General features: G+C 62.4%; 1 protein-coding gene across 1 annotated transcript; it reads right to left on the bottom strand.

Moving 5' to 3' along the window:
- Positions 1–4,664: 4,664 nt before the first annotated feature.
- CIBAR2 (CBY1 interacting BAR domain containing 2) lies at positions 4,665–8,934 on the bottom strand. Its single transcript, XM_062586861.1, is given in 8 exon segments — positions 4,665–4,786; positions 4,789–4,855; positions 4,961–5,065; positions 5,226–5,231; positions 5,824–5,925; positions 5,986–6,054; positions 6,605–6,839; positions 8,900–8,934. Coding segments are annotated over 8 exon segments (741 nt in total).
- Between the last annotated feature and the right edge of the window lie 3,336 nt (positions 8,935–12,270).

The following is a 12,270-nucleotide window of genomic DNA, read 5'->3' as shown; positions in this document are numbered from 1 at the left end:
GCTCGGGGCCGGGCGGGCGCTAACGAGCCGGCGGCCGGATGCAGGGCAGAGCGCGGGAGCGGCGGATGCTGCCCCTGCCTGGCGTGCCCGCTATTCCCGTGATTCCTGCAGCTGTTCCCATACTAAGGAACAGCTGAGGAGCGGCAATGCCCCTTGTTGCCGGAGGGGAACCGCGGGACGGGCCCTCCACGGTGGCGGGCATCCCCTGGGGGTCCCGGACCGCTGCCCACCCTGCGGCTCCCCAGGGCGCTCCTGGTATCCGCTGCGGCTCCGTGCCCAGCGGCGCAGGGCGAGCCGGCGGCACGCACGGCCCCCGGGGCGAAGCCTCCCTGGGGTGGCCCTGTTTTGCTCAGCGCAGGCAGACGGGAGCCACCGTCGCCGGAGCGGAGAGCGTTTTTAATCTCCTGCTCCCGCTCTGTGCAATTAACTTGATTCCCTCCCCTCGTTTCCTGCAGAGGTTTAATTAAAATGCATTGTTCGCCTCGCCAATTATTTGCTCTGTCCCCCGGATAACCTCTGTGCAGCGGCTGGGTGGGTTTTATTATTATTATTTTTTTCCTTCTTGCTGCTGTTGCCGAGGTTTCTCGGCTCACCTGCCGCCCGGGAGCGCGCCCGCTTTTCCCGCGAGCGGGGCATCGCCGGTGAGCGCCGCGGCGCAGCCGCGACACCGAGCACCCGGCGCTCGGCAGCTGCTGCTGCCGCAGGTGATAATTAGAACTGGCAGCCGACCTGGATGTCGGTTCCGGTTTCCTCTGCACCGCTGGTGCTGCAAGGGGGGGAGCTGCTCCGGGGGGAGGCCCCGGCATCCGGGATTTGCTGGCTCACCGGTTCCGCGGTGCGGAGAGGTGGCGCGGCGGAAGCGGTGGCGTTCGGCCCGGGAGCTGTTCCGGGAGCAGCCCGCGGCCGCTTGCAGCGCTCCCGTACCGCGGCCGAGAGCTTGGTGCAAGCGGGGCCCCGGGCAGCCCCGGCGCGCGCGGCTTCGCGCCTAGCCGGGCGCTCGTGCGGCGCCTGCAGCCTCTCCCGTGCCAGGCGAAGGCTTCGGAGCAGCAGGTTGAAATTGAGCCGCGCTCTCTGCTGCCGAAGCGAAAATTTGAGCGAAAATTTAATTTTTTTTCCCTGGCAAAGCAGGGCACAGGGAGGGAAACGCCTCCGTGCCGCCGCCCGACAGGTCGTGCGGGGATGAGCCCGGTCTCGGTGAGGTCCCCCGGGGCGCTCTGCTGCGGCCGGGAGCTGCGGCCGCCGCCGGCACCTTCGTCGTGCAAAAAACTTTGCAAAGGGGCAAATCCGGGTGTGTGCGGTGGGGGGAGGGGTTGTGCTGGGCCAGAGCCCGCGGGATTTCGGCCGCCGGCTCCCAGCCCCGGCAGGCACCGCGTAGCCCCGCAATTATGTTTTCTCACTCGCAGGCGCTTCCCACGTGGATTTGATTTCGCAGCCCGCGGATTCCTTTCCGCTGAGCGCACTCGGCTCCGCTGCTGAGCCGTCGGCGCGGGGCGGCCGCGGGAGCTCTGCCGCCCTCGTGGGTTTTTGACGGGGAGACAAAATGCTGCGGGCTGGAGCGAGCGGGGGCCGAGCCCGCCGCAGGCGCGGGCCGCCCGAGCCGGCGCTGTGCGCGGCTCGGGGCGCTCGCCGGCGCGGGGAGGCGTTCCCGGCCGGGCGCCGAGCTGCAGGAGCCGGCCCACCCCGGCGCGCCGGGGGCCGCGGTGCAGAGCGGTGTCTATTTACGGGATGAAAAAGGAAAATTGTCCAACTGCTGAAATTGGCAGCGAATCCCACAACTATAATAAACAGCTTCCCTTCCAAGGTTCCTGGCTATTTTCTCTCTGTTTTGGCTTGGATAGGAAGATTTATTTTGTTTGCTGCTTGGATTTTTTTTTTTTTCCTTTTTCCTCTCTCCTTTTCTTTTTTTCTCGAGGGCATTAAAAACATGAAAAAACCGCAAGTCTCTGCTAGGTTTGCTCCTGCACCGCACGTCCCCGAGGCGGAGGGAAGGAGCAGCACGTACGGGCCGGTGTCGGGGCGCTCGGCCGCGGGTTCGGAGCCCGGCGGCAGCCGCACTGGGGAGCGTCGCGGCCCCGCGCGTGGGGCCGCTGCCGGGACCTCTGGCTTTTTGCCCGTCCTAGATGCTCTCCGCGGCGCCGGGCGCAGCTTCGCGGCGCGCAGTTGTGCGCAGCCCTGGGACGCGGTGCCTGAGCTCCGGCACAGGCAGCCCGGAGCTGAACAGCCTCTTTTCTGCTCTGCTGCTGGCTTCTTGCTTGCTCCCAAATGTGACGGCGTCGCCTCCCTCCTCTTTCCTGCTCTCTCCTGCCTCTGCCCGGGCTTTGCTCTACGTTTTCTGACATTGCCTCTTGCTGAAACGGGGTTAATCTCTTCTGTTCTTTGCATTACTTTGCAATTACCGTACCATAAAACTATTGACCACGGAAGCCTGCAAAACGAACAGCCAATTTAATTGCAGCGTACAGCTTTACCGCGTGAATATTACCGGCGCACGACTTGAAAGCGGCCCATGCTGGGCTGACCAGCCGGCCGGCTCCGCGGGAAACGCGTTTAAAGCCGCCCTTGCGCGACCTGGCGCAGGAGGCCCGAGGCTCGGAGGGCGGCTGCGCCGCGGGGCCGCCGGGCCCTTCGGCGCTGCGGGAGCCCCGCGCCGAGCAGGCGCGCCGGGCAGGGCGCGTTAGCGCCGCGGGAGCCTTTGCAGCTTGCGTTCTCGCTTCAAAAATAGCTGCGGGGGGAGGATAAATCCATTCAGACGCTTGTTTTGCAAGCCTGTTTAGATACGGCCTTCCTGGCGCTTTGCGAATAGCCCAGAAACCGCAGGTCCCGGCTGCCCGCCCACCCAAGGCCCTGCTCGTCCAAGCTGCAACGAGCAGCTCGACTAACCAGGAGCAGAACCAGCAGCTGGAGATTACTTAAGCACGTGCTTAAACCCGCTGACGGCTCTGCTGGGCTTTTAAGCGCCTGCTTAAAATCCGGGCGGGTCTGGGACTAGAGCCCAGAGCGATCCCGAGGCCGCTGCTGCAAAGCCAGCGCCTGCCCGGGGACCTGTCCGGGAGGGAGCGGAGGAAGGAAAGAGCGGCCGGGCGGGCTCGCTCCGCGGGGGCAGGGGGGATTTATTAGGCTGCGTGGGAACCGGAGCCCCGCCGAGCCCCGCCGCGCGTGCCGCAGGAGGGGAAACCCTCCCGCCGGCGAGGGGCGTACCGGGCACCAGCGCCCCGGCAGCGGCCGGCTTCGTCCCCTAGGCTTTCCCGCGGGATTTCTTCCTTCTCCTGGCAGCTTCCCAACGGAGGAGCGGTGCCTGCTCGGCAGGAACGGCTCCGGTGCTGGAACGGCTCGTCCTGCTGCTGCCCTTGCAACCCCCCCACCACCACCACCCCTAGGTGCTGCCGCCCCGGCAAGCCTCGCGCTCCCTCGGGCTGCCCTGCCTTCCCTGCGCCCCTTTTACATTTATTCCGCCCTTTTTTTTTTTGTTGTTTTCTTTTCCCGCCCAGTCCGTGCTGGTGGCGCCAGGACAATCCATCAAACCTCCCCCTCGCCCGGCGTTGGTCACGCGCGCCGCAGCCGCCGGTGAAAGCCGCATGATGCGCGCATCAATATCCCATCGATCCCTCCGCGTCGCAGCCGCGGCATCCCGGCGCGGACGGGGCTCCGGGCCCCGCGTTAAAGCCGCGCGGGAGCCCCTCACCGTGTCCCCGGCCCCCCTCGGGAGCGGGGCCGGGCTGGAGCACGCGTGCGACGAGGGCGCCCGCTCTCAGCGGGGCGCCGGGCAAGGCTTGCCAGCAGGCTGCGGGGACGCGGGCGCGAGCTCGCCGGCGGGCTGCGGGGACGCGGGCGGTGCCGGGATCCCGGCTGGCGAGCGGCGGGTTCGGGCGCGCGGCGCCGGAGGCTGGCGAGGGCTCGCGCTGGCGGCGCGGCGGGGGGGACGGCTTGCAGCGGCGCCGCAGCCTCTCCCCGCTCCGCGCGCCTGCCGGGGTGCGTTCCCTAGCCTTTCCTGCCTCCGCTCCTGTGTTTCTCACTCTCCTCTTTTTTTTTTTCCTTTCCCCTGACTGTAAATGCGCCATAAAAATGGATCAAATTGCTTAAATCACTGTCATTAAATCAGTGTGAGTCCCCCCTCCACCCCGGTGCTCGACGCCTGGCAGAGAACATTTGTTCCAAAGGCTGAACAGCCGTCTTATTGCTCTGAAAGCATATTTGCTGCTTGGTGGAAGGAGGAGAGGGGGAGAAAAACAGCCTGCGAGGAAACGGGGAGGAGGAGGGTGAAGTCCCCGGCTCTCCGGGAGCCGCTCCAGGATGGAGGGATGGAGACCCGCTGTAAAAGCCCTCGGGCTTTGCAGTGCCCTGCTGGGGCCGGGCAGGCCGTCCGCGCCGAGCCGCTGCGCGCGCGGCACAGAAACGCGTTTATTCCCTGGTAGACGGGGCAGGTCAAGCCGTGAACGTCTTCGGGCCTCTGGGGCTCGTTAGAGCCCTGCCAGCCTTGTTAGCCCCGGCTGAACAGCGGCCTTAGACCCGCTGGTGTTTGTCCCTGCGGGAGCCGGCAGCGGGGAGCCTCGGAGCGGCTGGGAAAGCCGGCGCAAGGCGAGCGCCCCGGGAATGCAGCTGGTTTGGGGCGAGCGGATCCGGGGCACGGGCAGCGCCCGCAGCTCTGCGATCGAGGTAGAAACACGTCAGCCGCCGGTTCCCCCCGCGCCGGGGGGCTGCGCGGGGCGACGCAGCCCTGCTTCCACCCGGCCGCTCCGGCAAGTCCCCAGATCCTTCCTGCTGCCGTAGCTGTGCAGGCTCTGGAAGGGTCGGAGTAGACCTCGAGGGCTTTGGCATGGAAAATCATTTCAACAGCAACTAAATCTGAGAAAATCCTCTGTGGGGAGGGCAGACGGGGCAGAGCGTGAGCGTGCTCCCAGCGGGAACGGCTTCCCCAGGGGCCGGGGAAGGAGGGGAAACCACCGGACCGAGCAGCCAGTACCTGGATGTTCTTCAGCTTCCCTCGCTGGAAGCCGCTGAAGGTCTCCTCCAGGTGCTTGGATGTGCGGCTTGTGTCCGCCACAGCTTGGTGCACGCTGGATTCAGCCTGCGGGAAGGAATATCTCCTCTGGAGACACAGGATGAAGCTCATTTCAGGCCTGTCCTCGCTGTCCTGCTCCGGGGTCCATCTCAGCTGTGCCCATCCCGGAGCATGGAGCCGTATCCTGGCTGCAGGATCCTGCTGGTTTGGGGGGGCTGGTGCTTACCTGGGCCTGCAGCAGGAGTCAAGGAAAGGCTGCCCAGGGAAGGTGCTTTTCTACGCTTGCATTTGCTTTTATTTACTGTGCTGTTCCATCAGCCTGTGCTTCCCGGGGTCCATCTCCCTTCCCAACCCTGCTATCCTTCTCCCTCAGCCATCAGGTTGGATTCCCTAATGGCTTAGGAGTGATCCAAGCAACAGGCTTCATTGCAGCAGGGTCTAGAAAGGTCTTTTTCCGGTCTCCAGCCATGCTTATGAAATTTGCCTGAATTTAATATTTTTATGATGTGACTTGAATTGCATTGAAATTAGTCAAGATATTTGCGGCAGTGGGGTCTGTGCATGCACCTGGAGACAGTGCGTGCAGCCTCATCGCTGCTAAGGCAGCCAAAATGTGCTTGGGAGGCTAAACCCTCAAGCCCAGTGCTCTGGGCTTCCTGGAAATGCACCTTTGGTCAGGGGAACGCGGAGGGTCTTGACCCTAAATCCCCCTGGACTGGGATTGTTGAGTTCCTGGGTGGGGAAAGGGGAGATGGAGAAGCAGCATCATGTCTACCTACGTCTCTGTGGATGGGCGATTGCCCATCCTCTGTAGGCAAGGAGACGATGACCTGCCGGTGCAGCAGGGCCTTCTGTCGCAGCCACACCAGCTTCTCCAGCTGCTTTATCTCATTGCTGCGGGTGCTGTTGAACCTCTTGAGTTCTGCCTGGAAAATAACACCGGTGTTTGCGGCGGGGGCTGGTAGGGCAGCTTCACAGGGCCTTACCCGCGTCTGCCTCGGTTGGGTGCCGCAGAGCTTCAGGGGCTCAACCGCCTTCGTTCCCAGCCGCTCTATCTACCAGGAAAGGGGTTATTATCTGCCAAGCAGGAAGGTAGAGCCACCAGCCTGGCATGAACAGGACCAAACCGACAGCCTCCAGCCAACATGCTCAGGCCAGACCAAGGCCTCAAGGTCAAGTGATGGTGCCAAACAGGGGGTTCGAAAGACGCACTTTTGTCCAGGTGTCCACAAGGTGGTAGCTAGTGGTGAGGGGTGGGAATTCCTCCCTTCTGGCTGGAACCACCTCAAAATGCTCGGAGACAGGCTGTCGTCTCTGGCAAGGAGGTAGGTCCAACCCTTGGCTTGGTTCCTTCCCCCTACCCCGAGTTGGAAGGAGCGAGGACACGCTGTGCAGATCAGCGTCTCTGCCCAGGGGCGGCGCGAGCGGGACGGAGCACGGCCCTCGCGGGAGAGCGCCGGTCGCAGCGCGGCGCAGACCCGGCGCAGTGCTTGCTGCTCGCTTTATTGCTCGTGTGTGTTTATTGCTTCCTGATGGGAAGGCCCACATCTGGGACGTATTTGCTTAGGACCTTGTTAGGGGGTTGTGGTCTCGACCGCTCTTTACCTCGGCCTGCCTGTAATCCTGCACTTTGGCTAACTCCTCCGCAAAGCTCTTCATGGTGTTTCGCAGCTCGGGGCTCTCGGTGTTTGCGCAGTCAATGAGTTGCCTCACCAGGAGATCAGACTTGTCACGGAGCTTGGCCACTTTCTGGGTGTAAGAAGCCATCAGAGAGCAGAACCGCCCAAAGTACTTCTCTGCGTTGGCCACCGTCTTCTCCATGATCTTCACCTGGCTGTCCCTGGGTGGGAAAAGAAAGGGAGGGGGCGTTGGCGGGGTTTGCTAGCAACGCTGCTCTGAATCTGCAGCGGGAATTGGAGCCTCGAGGCTTTACGTGAGGCTCTTGTATGGGCACGAGACCCTCTTTTGTGTGTCTGCAGTCAGGAATTACTTGAACTTCATCAGACTGGGCTGTCGTTCACCTTGACCGTCCCCTTCCCAAGCTGGGACCTGAAGCACTCTACTTCAAACTAACTGCTGAAGCTGTGATGCCAAGAGTCCCTCTGGCCAGTGCACGGCTGAGGCCGTTAGGTGCTGAGCGTGCTCCTCGTGGCTCCCCGCAGCTCCTGGCACGTTCCCTGCTGCACGATGCAGGTGGTGCTGGCGGGCTCCAGGTGGATGAGCTTTCACTTCCCTGAACGCACCGAGCTGGCTCTCCCGACCGAGAAACCCCTGTCCTTGAGCTAGCTGTGTCAGACCTCTGCATTCGCTGTGAAAGCAGCGTTAACGGAAGGATGCAGCTGCAGCCTGCCTCTCCGCCTCATTCTTCCCAGCAGCTCTGCCAAGGCTTTGGCCGCTGTGCATCACCTTGTAAAACCTGCTGATCCCCCTCTTGCTCGGTCTCCACTGTGCAGCCTTGACGCGCTGCCATGAAAGACTAACAGCGCCTTAAATTTCTCAGATCCTGGAGCTCCGCTTAACTGCTGCTCCCCCCTCCCTGCTTTCAGTGACCCTGTGCCAAAAATAAATCATTTGCAAGCAGCGCTGCTGCTCGTCGGCTATACTGCTGTATGCAATGCGGGGTCATGCCCACCTCGTTGCTGCTAATGAGCTGGAGACCAACAAGAGGAAAGAACCGGGGCCAGCAAGGAAGAGGTGGAAAGAGCCAAAATGCACGGTGATGAGTGAAGGAAAGGTGAGACAAGCCAGAAGAGCAGGGGGGGCCTGGCAGCAGTGCTAGGAGACACTCGACTCAGGGACGAGGGACTGGAGAAGGGGTTTGGCCCAGCAGATCTACCTGCTGGATAGCACGGCATCTTTGCCATTGAATTGCCCCATGGAGGAAGACCTGGGGGAGGAAGGATGCTGCAGCCTGGTTTTAACTGCCTGGGAACCTCTTGGATCTGGTGCTTTCTCCTGATGAGGCCCTGCAAATCCCACAGCTAAATCTTGGCTCTGGTTGCACAATATAACGTATGGATCCAATATAGTGCAGTGCATGTTTGTTACAGCAGCCTCATAGCTCCAACAGATGCAAAGTTTCTAGGAAATTGTGGGTTTTCCATGTGTCTTTAAACACTGAAGCCAAACAGGATCTCTCCTGCACCTCTCACTCTAGCTGGGAGGTAACAGGATAGTGGGCTGCTTTTCTCTCTGCTTTCCTCCCTTTAAAACCTTGCAGGAGGGGCTGCGTGTACGAACACGTGGCTTTCCTTGTGAGGATGTGCTGTCACTTATTATGCCGACAGGAGAAAAAACCCACCTTGTATCTGGCAGAGGAGTGAAGCTGCAAGACAGACAGCGTGGCGGTTTGCCTGTGCCGGCGTCACCCAGGCACCCACGGACAGGCGTGATTACTGTGCTCGTTTCCAATTAAAAGCTGGTTTGCTACAGACCTCTCCTGACCTTCAGCCTGGCAGACTTATGTTTTCCAGGGGAAAATAGCCCTGTTCTCCACCTCCCTCCCTCAAAGCCTTGGTTTCCTTGCACCGTGCCCGAGAAAACACCCTGTCTTGCTCTGTCATCACGTCCTGCTGTCTTTATCTTAACCCTACAGGTTTTTTCCCTCCCTCGTGAGCTGCCTGTTTCCTCAACGCTTGTTAGCCGGGTGTTGCGAGCACGGGATGGGACACGCAGGTTAAGGTAGACGAGGCCCACGGCAGCCCCTCGGGTCGCCTCACCTGGCCAGGACGGCTGCTCCCACGGCGGTGCCAGGGGGGCGGCAGTGGCTCCGGTCCCGGCCCCGTTGGTATGGCTACACCCAACTGACCTGCCCTCGGTCTCCCAGGGAAACTGGGCCTCTGCCAGTTTCCGAGGCCTCCTTCTTCCTCTTCCTCCTCCCCAGCTCAGGCTCTCACTCACCTTTGGAGGGATTCGCCTGGATCCCACGGGCCCATCCCCATTGCCCTGCTCCCATGGCTGGTGCCAGTGCAGCATCTCTGGGGTGCTGCTCCATCCCTCCACCCCGTGGTCCCGAGGCATCCCCCTCCCCAGGGTGCTGCTCCATCCCTCCACCCCATGGTCCCGAGGGATCCCCCTCCCCAGGATGCTGCTCCATCCCTCCACCCCGCAGTCCTGAGGGATCCCCCTCCCCAGGATGCTGCTCTATCCCTCCTCCTCAAAGACCTGGCAGATCCCCTTCCTAGGCTCCCAAGTGATCTCCCTCCCCAGGATCCTGAGGGATTCTTCCTCCCTGGCATCCTGATGGACCCCCCCCATCCCAGGATCCTGGGATCCCCTTCCCTAGCACAGGGGCCACGCGCATTTCGGGGAGCCACAGAGCCCGCTTGGCCCCAGGCTCTCCCAGTGCCCAGAGTGCCGGCGTGTGAGGCCGCTGGGGACGGCCAGTGCCGCGCCAGCTTCCCCTTTCTCATCCCTCCTCCCGTGTGTTTCGGCGATTTCGAGGCTCTCGCGGGACCGGGAGCAGGGAACTGCAGCCTGGCACCCACAGGAGCGCTGCGATTTCTGGCCGAGTCGGAGCATCTCAGGCAAGTGCTGGGGCAAAGGGAAGGGGAAACCACAGTCATGCTTGAGCTACTGGAAAATCCATCGTTTTTCCAGAAAGAGGAATTAAAGAAAGGATTCCTGTCGGTGCCAGCTTTCCTCCGCCCCGGGGAGCAGCCGGTCCGCCGTTAGCCAGCCTCCTCGGGCAGCTTTTGCCAGGAGCGCCGAGGAGGGTCGGCTCTCCTCCGGCGCTGCAGCTGCAGTTACGGCTTCGAGTTTAGCAAGCTGCGGGCTTTGCCTTCTGCTTTCTAGCTTGCAGGTACCTCATATTGATTTGTTTGTGAGAGAGGAAATATTGAGCCTAGAGAAAGGGAAGGGAGGCAGCGGTACGTGCCGGGCTGGAGCCGCAGCGCCTGGGGAGGTGCCGGCGGCCAGCGCCGGCCGGGCTCTGCCCGCTGCTGAGCAGGGAGGCGATGATCCCCCCCCCAGGAGCGGGATCTTATGCATTTTCCGCACGGGACCTGTTGCCTCGGCTGGGCTGGCTTTGAGGCACCAGGGAAAGAACAAATCTTACATGAGAGGTGACATGAAGCACGAAGGCGCCTTGCTGGCTTGAAGAAGGCACGCACGAGCTTGCCTGGCTGAGCCCGGGCGCGCTTGGTGCGTGGGTGACACAGCCGCCTCTTGCTTTTCTCCCCTGCTTTTCCCCGGAGAGGGGAAGAAAGCAAAGCATAGCGGCGTGCCCTTCCCTCCCGGTCTCCGGGTGACCGGGCCGGGCTCCGCCAGGGCAGAAGCGCCCCTGCCACCCTGGGCACCAGGCCCTTGGGTGTCAGTGCCAGGCTGGCCCAGCTTTCCTCGTCCCTGGACCAGTAGAGGGCAACAGTGACCTTTGCAACCAGATGTCCCCCAAAACACGCTCCCCGCACGTGGGCTGCTTCAGCCAAGCCTGGGAGCAACCCTCCAAATATTCCCCCTGCTGCAGGGGGACAGTTGGGCTTTCCCATGGGCGGGGGCTCCCATCGGAGCGCGATTGTCAGGGATGGGCGAGGGTGGAGCCCCCCCACGCAGGGACCCCTGCCCGGGCAGAGTGCGCTGGGGAAGGGTTGGGGAGCTGGAGACGGTTGCGGCCGCATCCAGCTCGGCTGGGTTTCAGAGGCTGAAGCAGCACCAGGAACCTGAAACCCAGACTGGATTTGCACCAACAACCCCAATTTTCAGTTGCCAATGACTCCACACTCTGCAATTAGCCTTGTGAACCAGCCAGCAGGCTTACGCTGTAATTTTCCTAACAAAATAGCTCCGTACTTGGGCCCACTTGAAGGTCAAAACTGGAGCGGTCGTTAGCAGTCGGATCGACTTCCCATTAATGCCATTGACTCGCTGGGAGGGGGAGTCTTGCAGCCTCTGTCCTGCCACCCTTGACTGCGGGGACTGCACGGGGGGGGGGGACACGCGGGAGCCCCTTCGATCTCGCGGCAGGCGTGGGGATCCAATCCATTTTCTGGAATGAATGGGAAGCGGTTGAAAGGCTAAACCTCAAATTAGGTATTGACTACCTGCCGAGCTGGGCTGGCTCCGGGTTAGAAGCCGAAGCGCCGGCCCTCGTCCCCCGCGTGCCCGCGCCGGCGGCCGCCGTTCCTCGCCCCGCCGGAGCGCGTGCCGCTTCCCCCCGGCCAGCCCGGCTCGCTGCCGCCTCTCGCCCTCTCCGCCGCGGACCGGGGCCCTCGGCAGGGCCGAGCACGCCGCCGAGCTCCTGCCGTCACGCTCCGGTTAATATTAAACCATTAAAAGCTCTCAGCCATTAATAGAGAGGCCGGTTGGAGCGTTAAGGCCGAGCTCGCTGGCGGCTGCCCCGCGCCGGGCGCCTTCTCCCTCCGGTTCCCGCGCCGGCCGCAGGCTCGGGGCCCCCCTGCAAACCGCGGTTGCAGAAGGCTGTTCGCTTGCAATCCCGGATGCTTTACAAACATGGTGTTCAAACAAACGCTAAGTTGTACTTTAAAGGAAACACAGCTGTTTAATTACAGCCTGGGCTTAAAGCAGCCTCTGTCACGTGCGGGGCAGGAGCTGGGTGCTCACTGCGCATTTGGCCTCCCGTTCCCTTTAATCGCCGCCGTAGTCCCAGGATTTGGGTTTGGTTGCATTTTATTTCCCACCCGGGTTGGAATCCGCAGTCGATTTGGTGTTGCTGGTTGGGAAGCAAAGCTGAGGCGAAGGGGCCGGATCCGGCGCATGGAGCTGCGGAGCCGCCTCCCGGCTCCCCGGCGCCGGCAATCTGGCTCCCCTTCGGCGGCTCGCTCCGCTTTTTTGGCCTGGCTCCCCCCCACCCTGAAGGAGCCGATGACTTTCCCATCTGCTGCCGCATCTGTTTTACCCATCGGGCCCAAGCACGGCGATAACTTCATGTGGGAATGGGAGCCCGGAGACACGCCAGGGCTTGGAAAAACTTCCTCCGAGAGTCTCTTTTTCTTGGAGGAATTATGTGCGAGGCGATCCGTGAGTATCCGAGCAGCTGGGCGCCCCAACGGGGACGCGGATCCCTTCGGAGGCGATAAATCCAGCCCGGCATTTTAAGCGCGGAGGAGGCGAGCGGCCGGGGCGGCGCAGCCCCCGGGGCAGCGGGCGCTAAGCGCGGCGATGCCGGGCTGCGCGGAGCCGGCCTCCTTCCAGAGCAGCTCTTTTCTTTGGACGAGCAGCACGTCGGGAGGCCTCCCTCGCCGGCTGCCTTGCGAGGAAACAGTAACGTTATTATAGACTAAAGCTCCGCGTTCATCCCTGGTACAAATCCATCG

The sequence above is a fragment of the Rhea pennata genome, chromosome 13 (genome assembly GCF_028389875.1).
Source record: "Rhea pennata isolate bPtePen1 chromosome 13, bPtePen1.pri, whole genome shotgun sequence".
Taxonomy (NCBI): domain Eukaryota; kingdom Metazoa; phylum Chordata; class Aves; order Rheiformes; family Rheidae; genus Rhea; species Rhea pennata.
The sequence above is the reverse complement of the archived record's forward strand: the minus strand, read 5'-3'. Positions and strand labels throughout refer to the sequence as shown.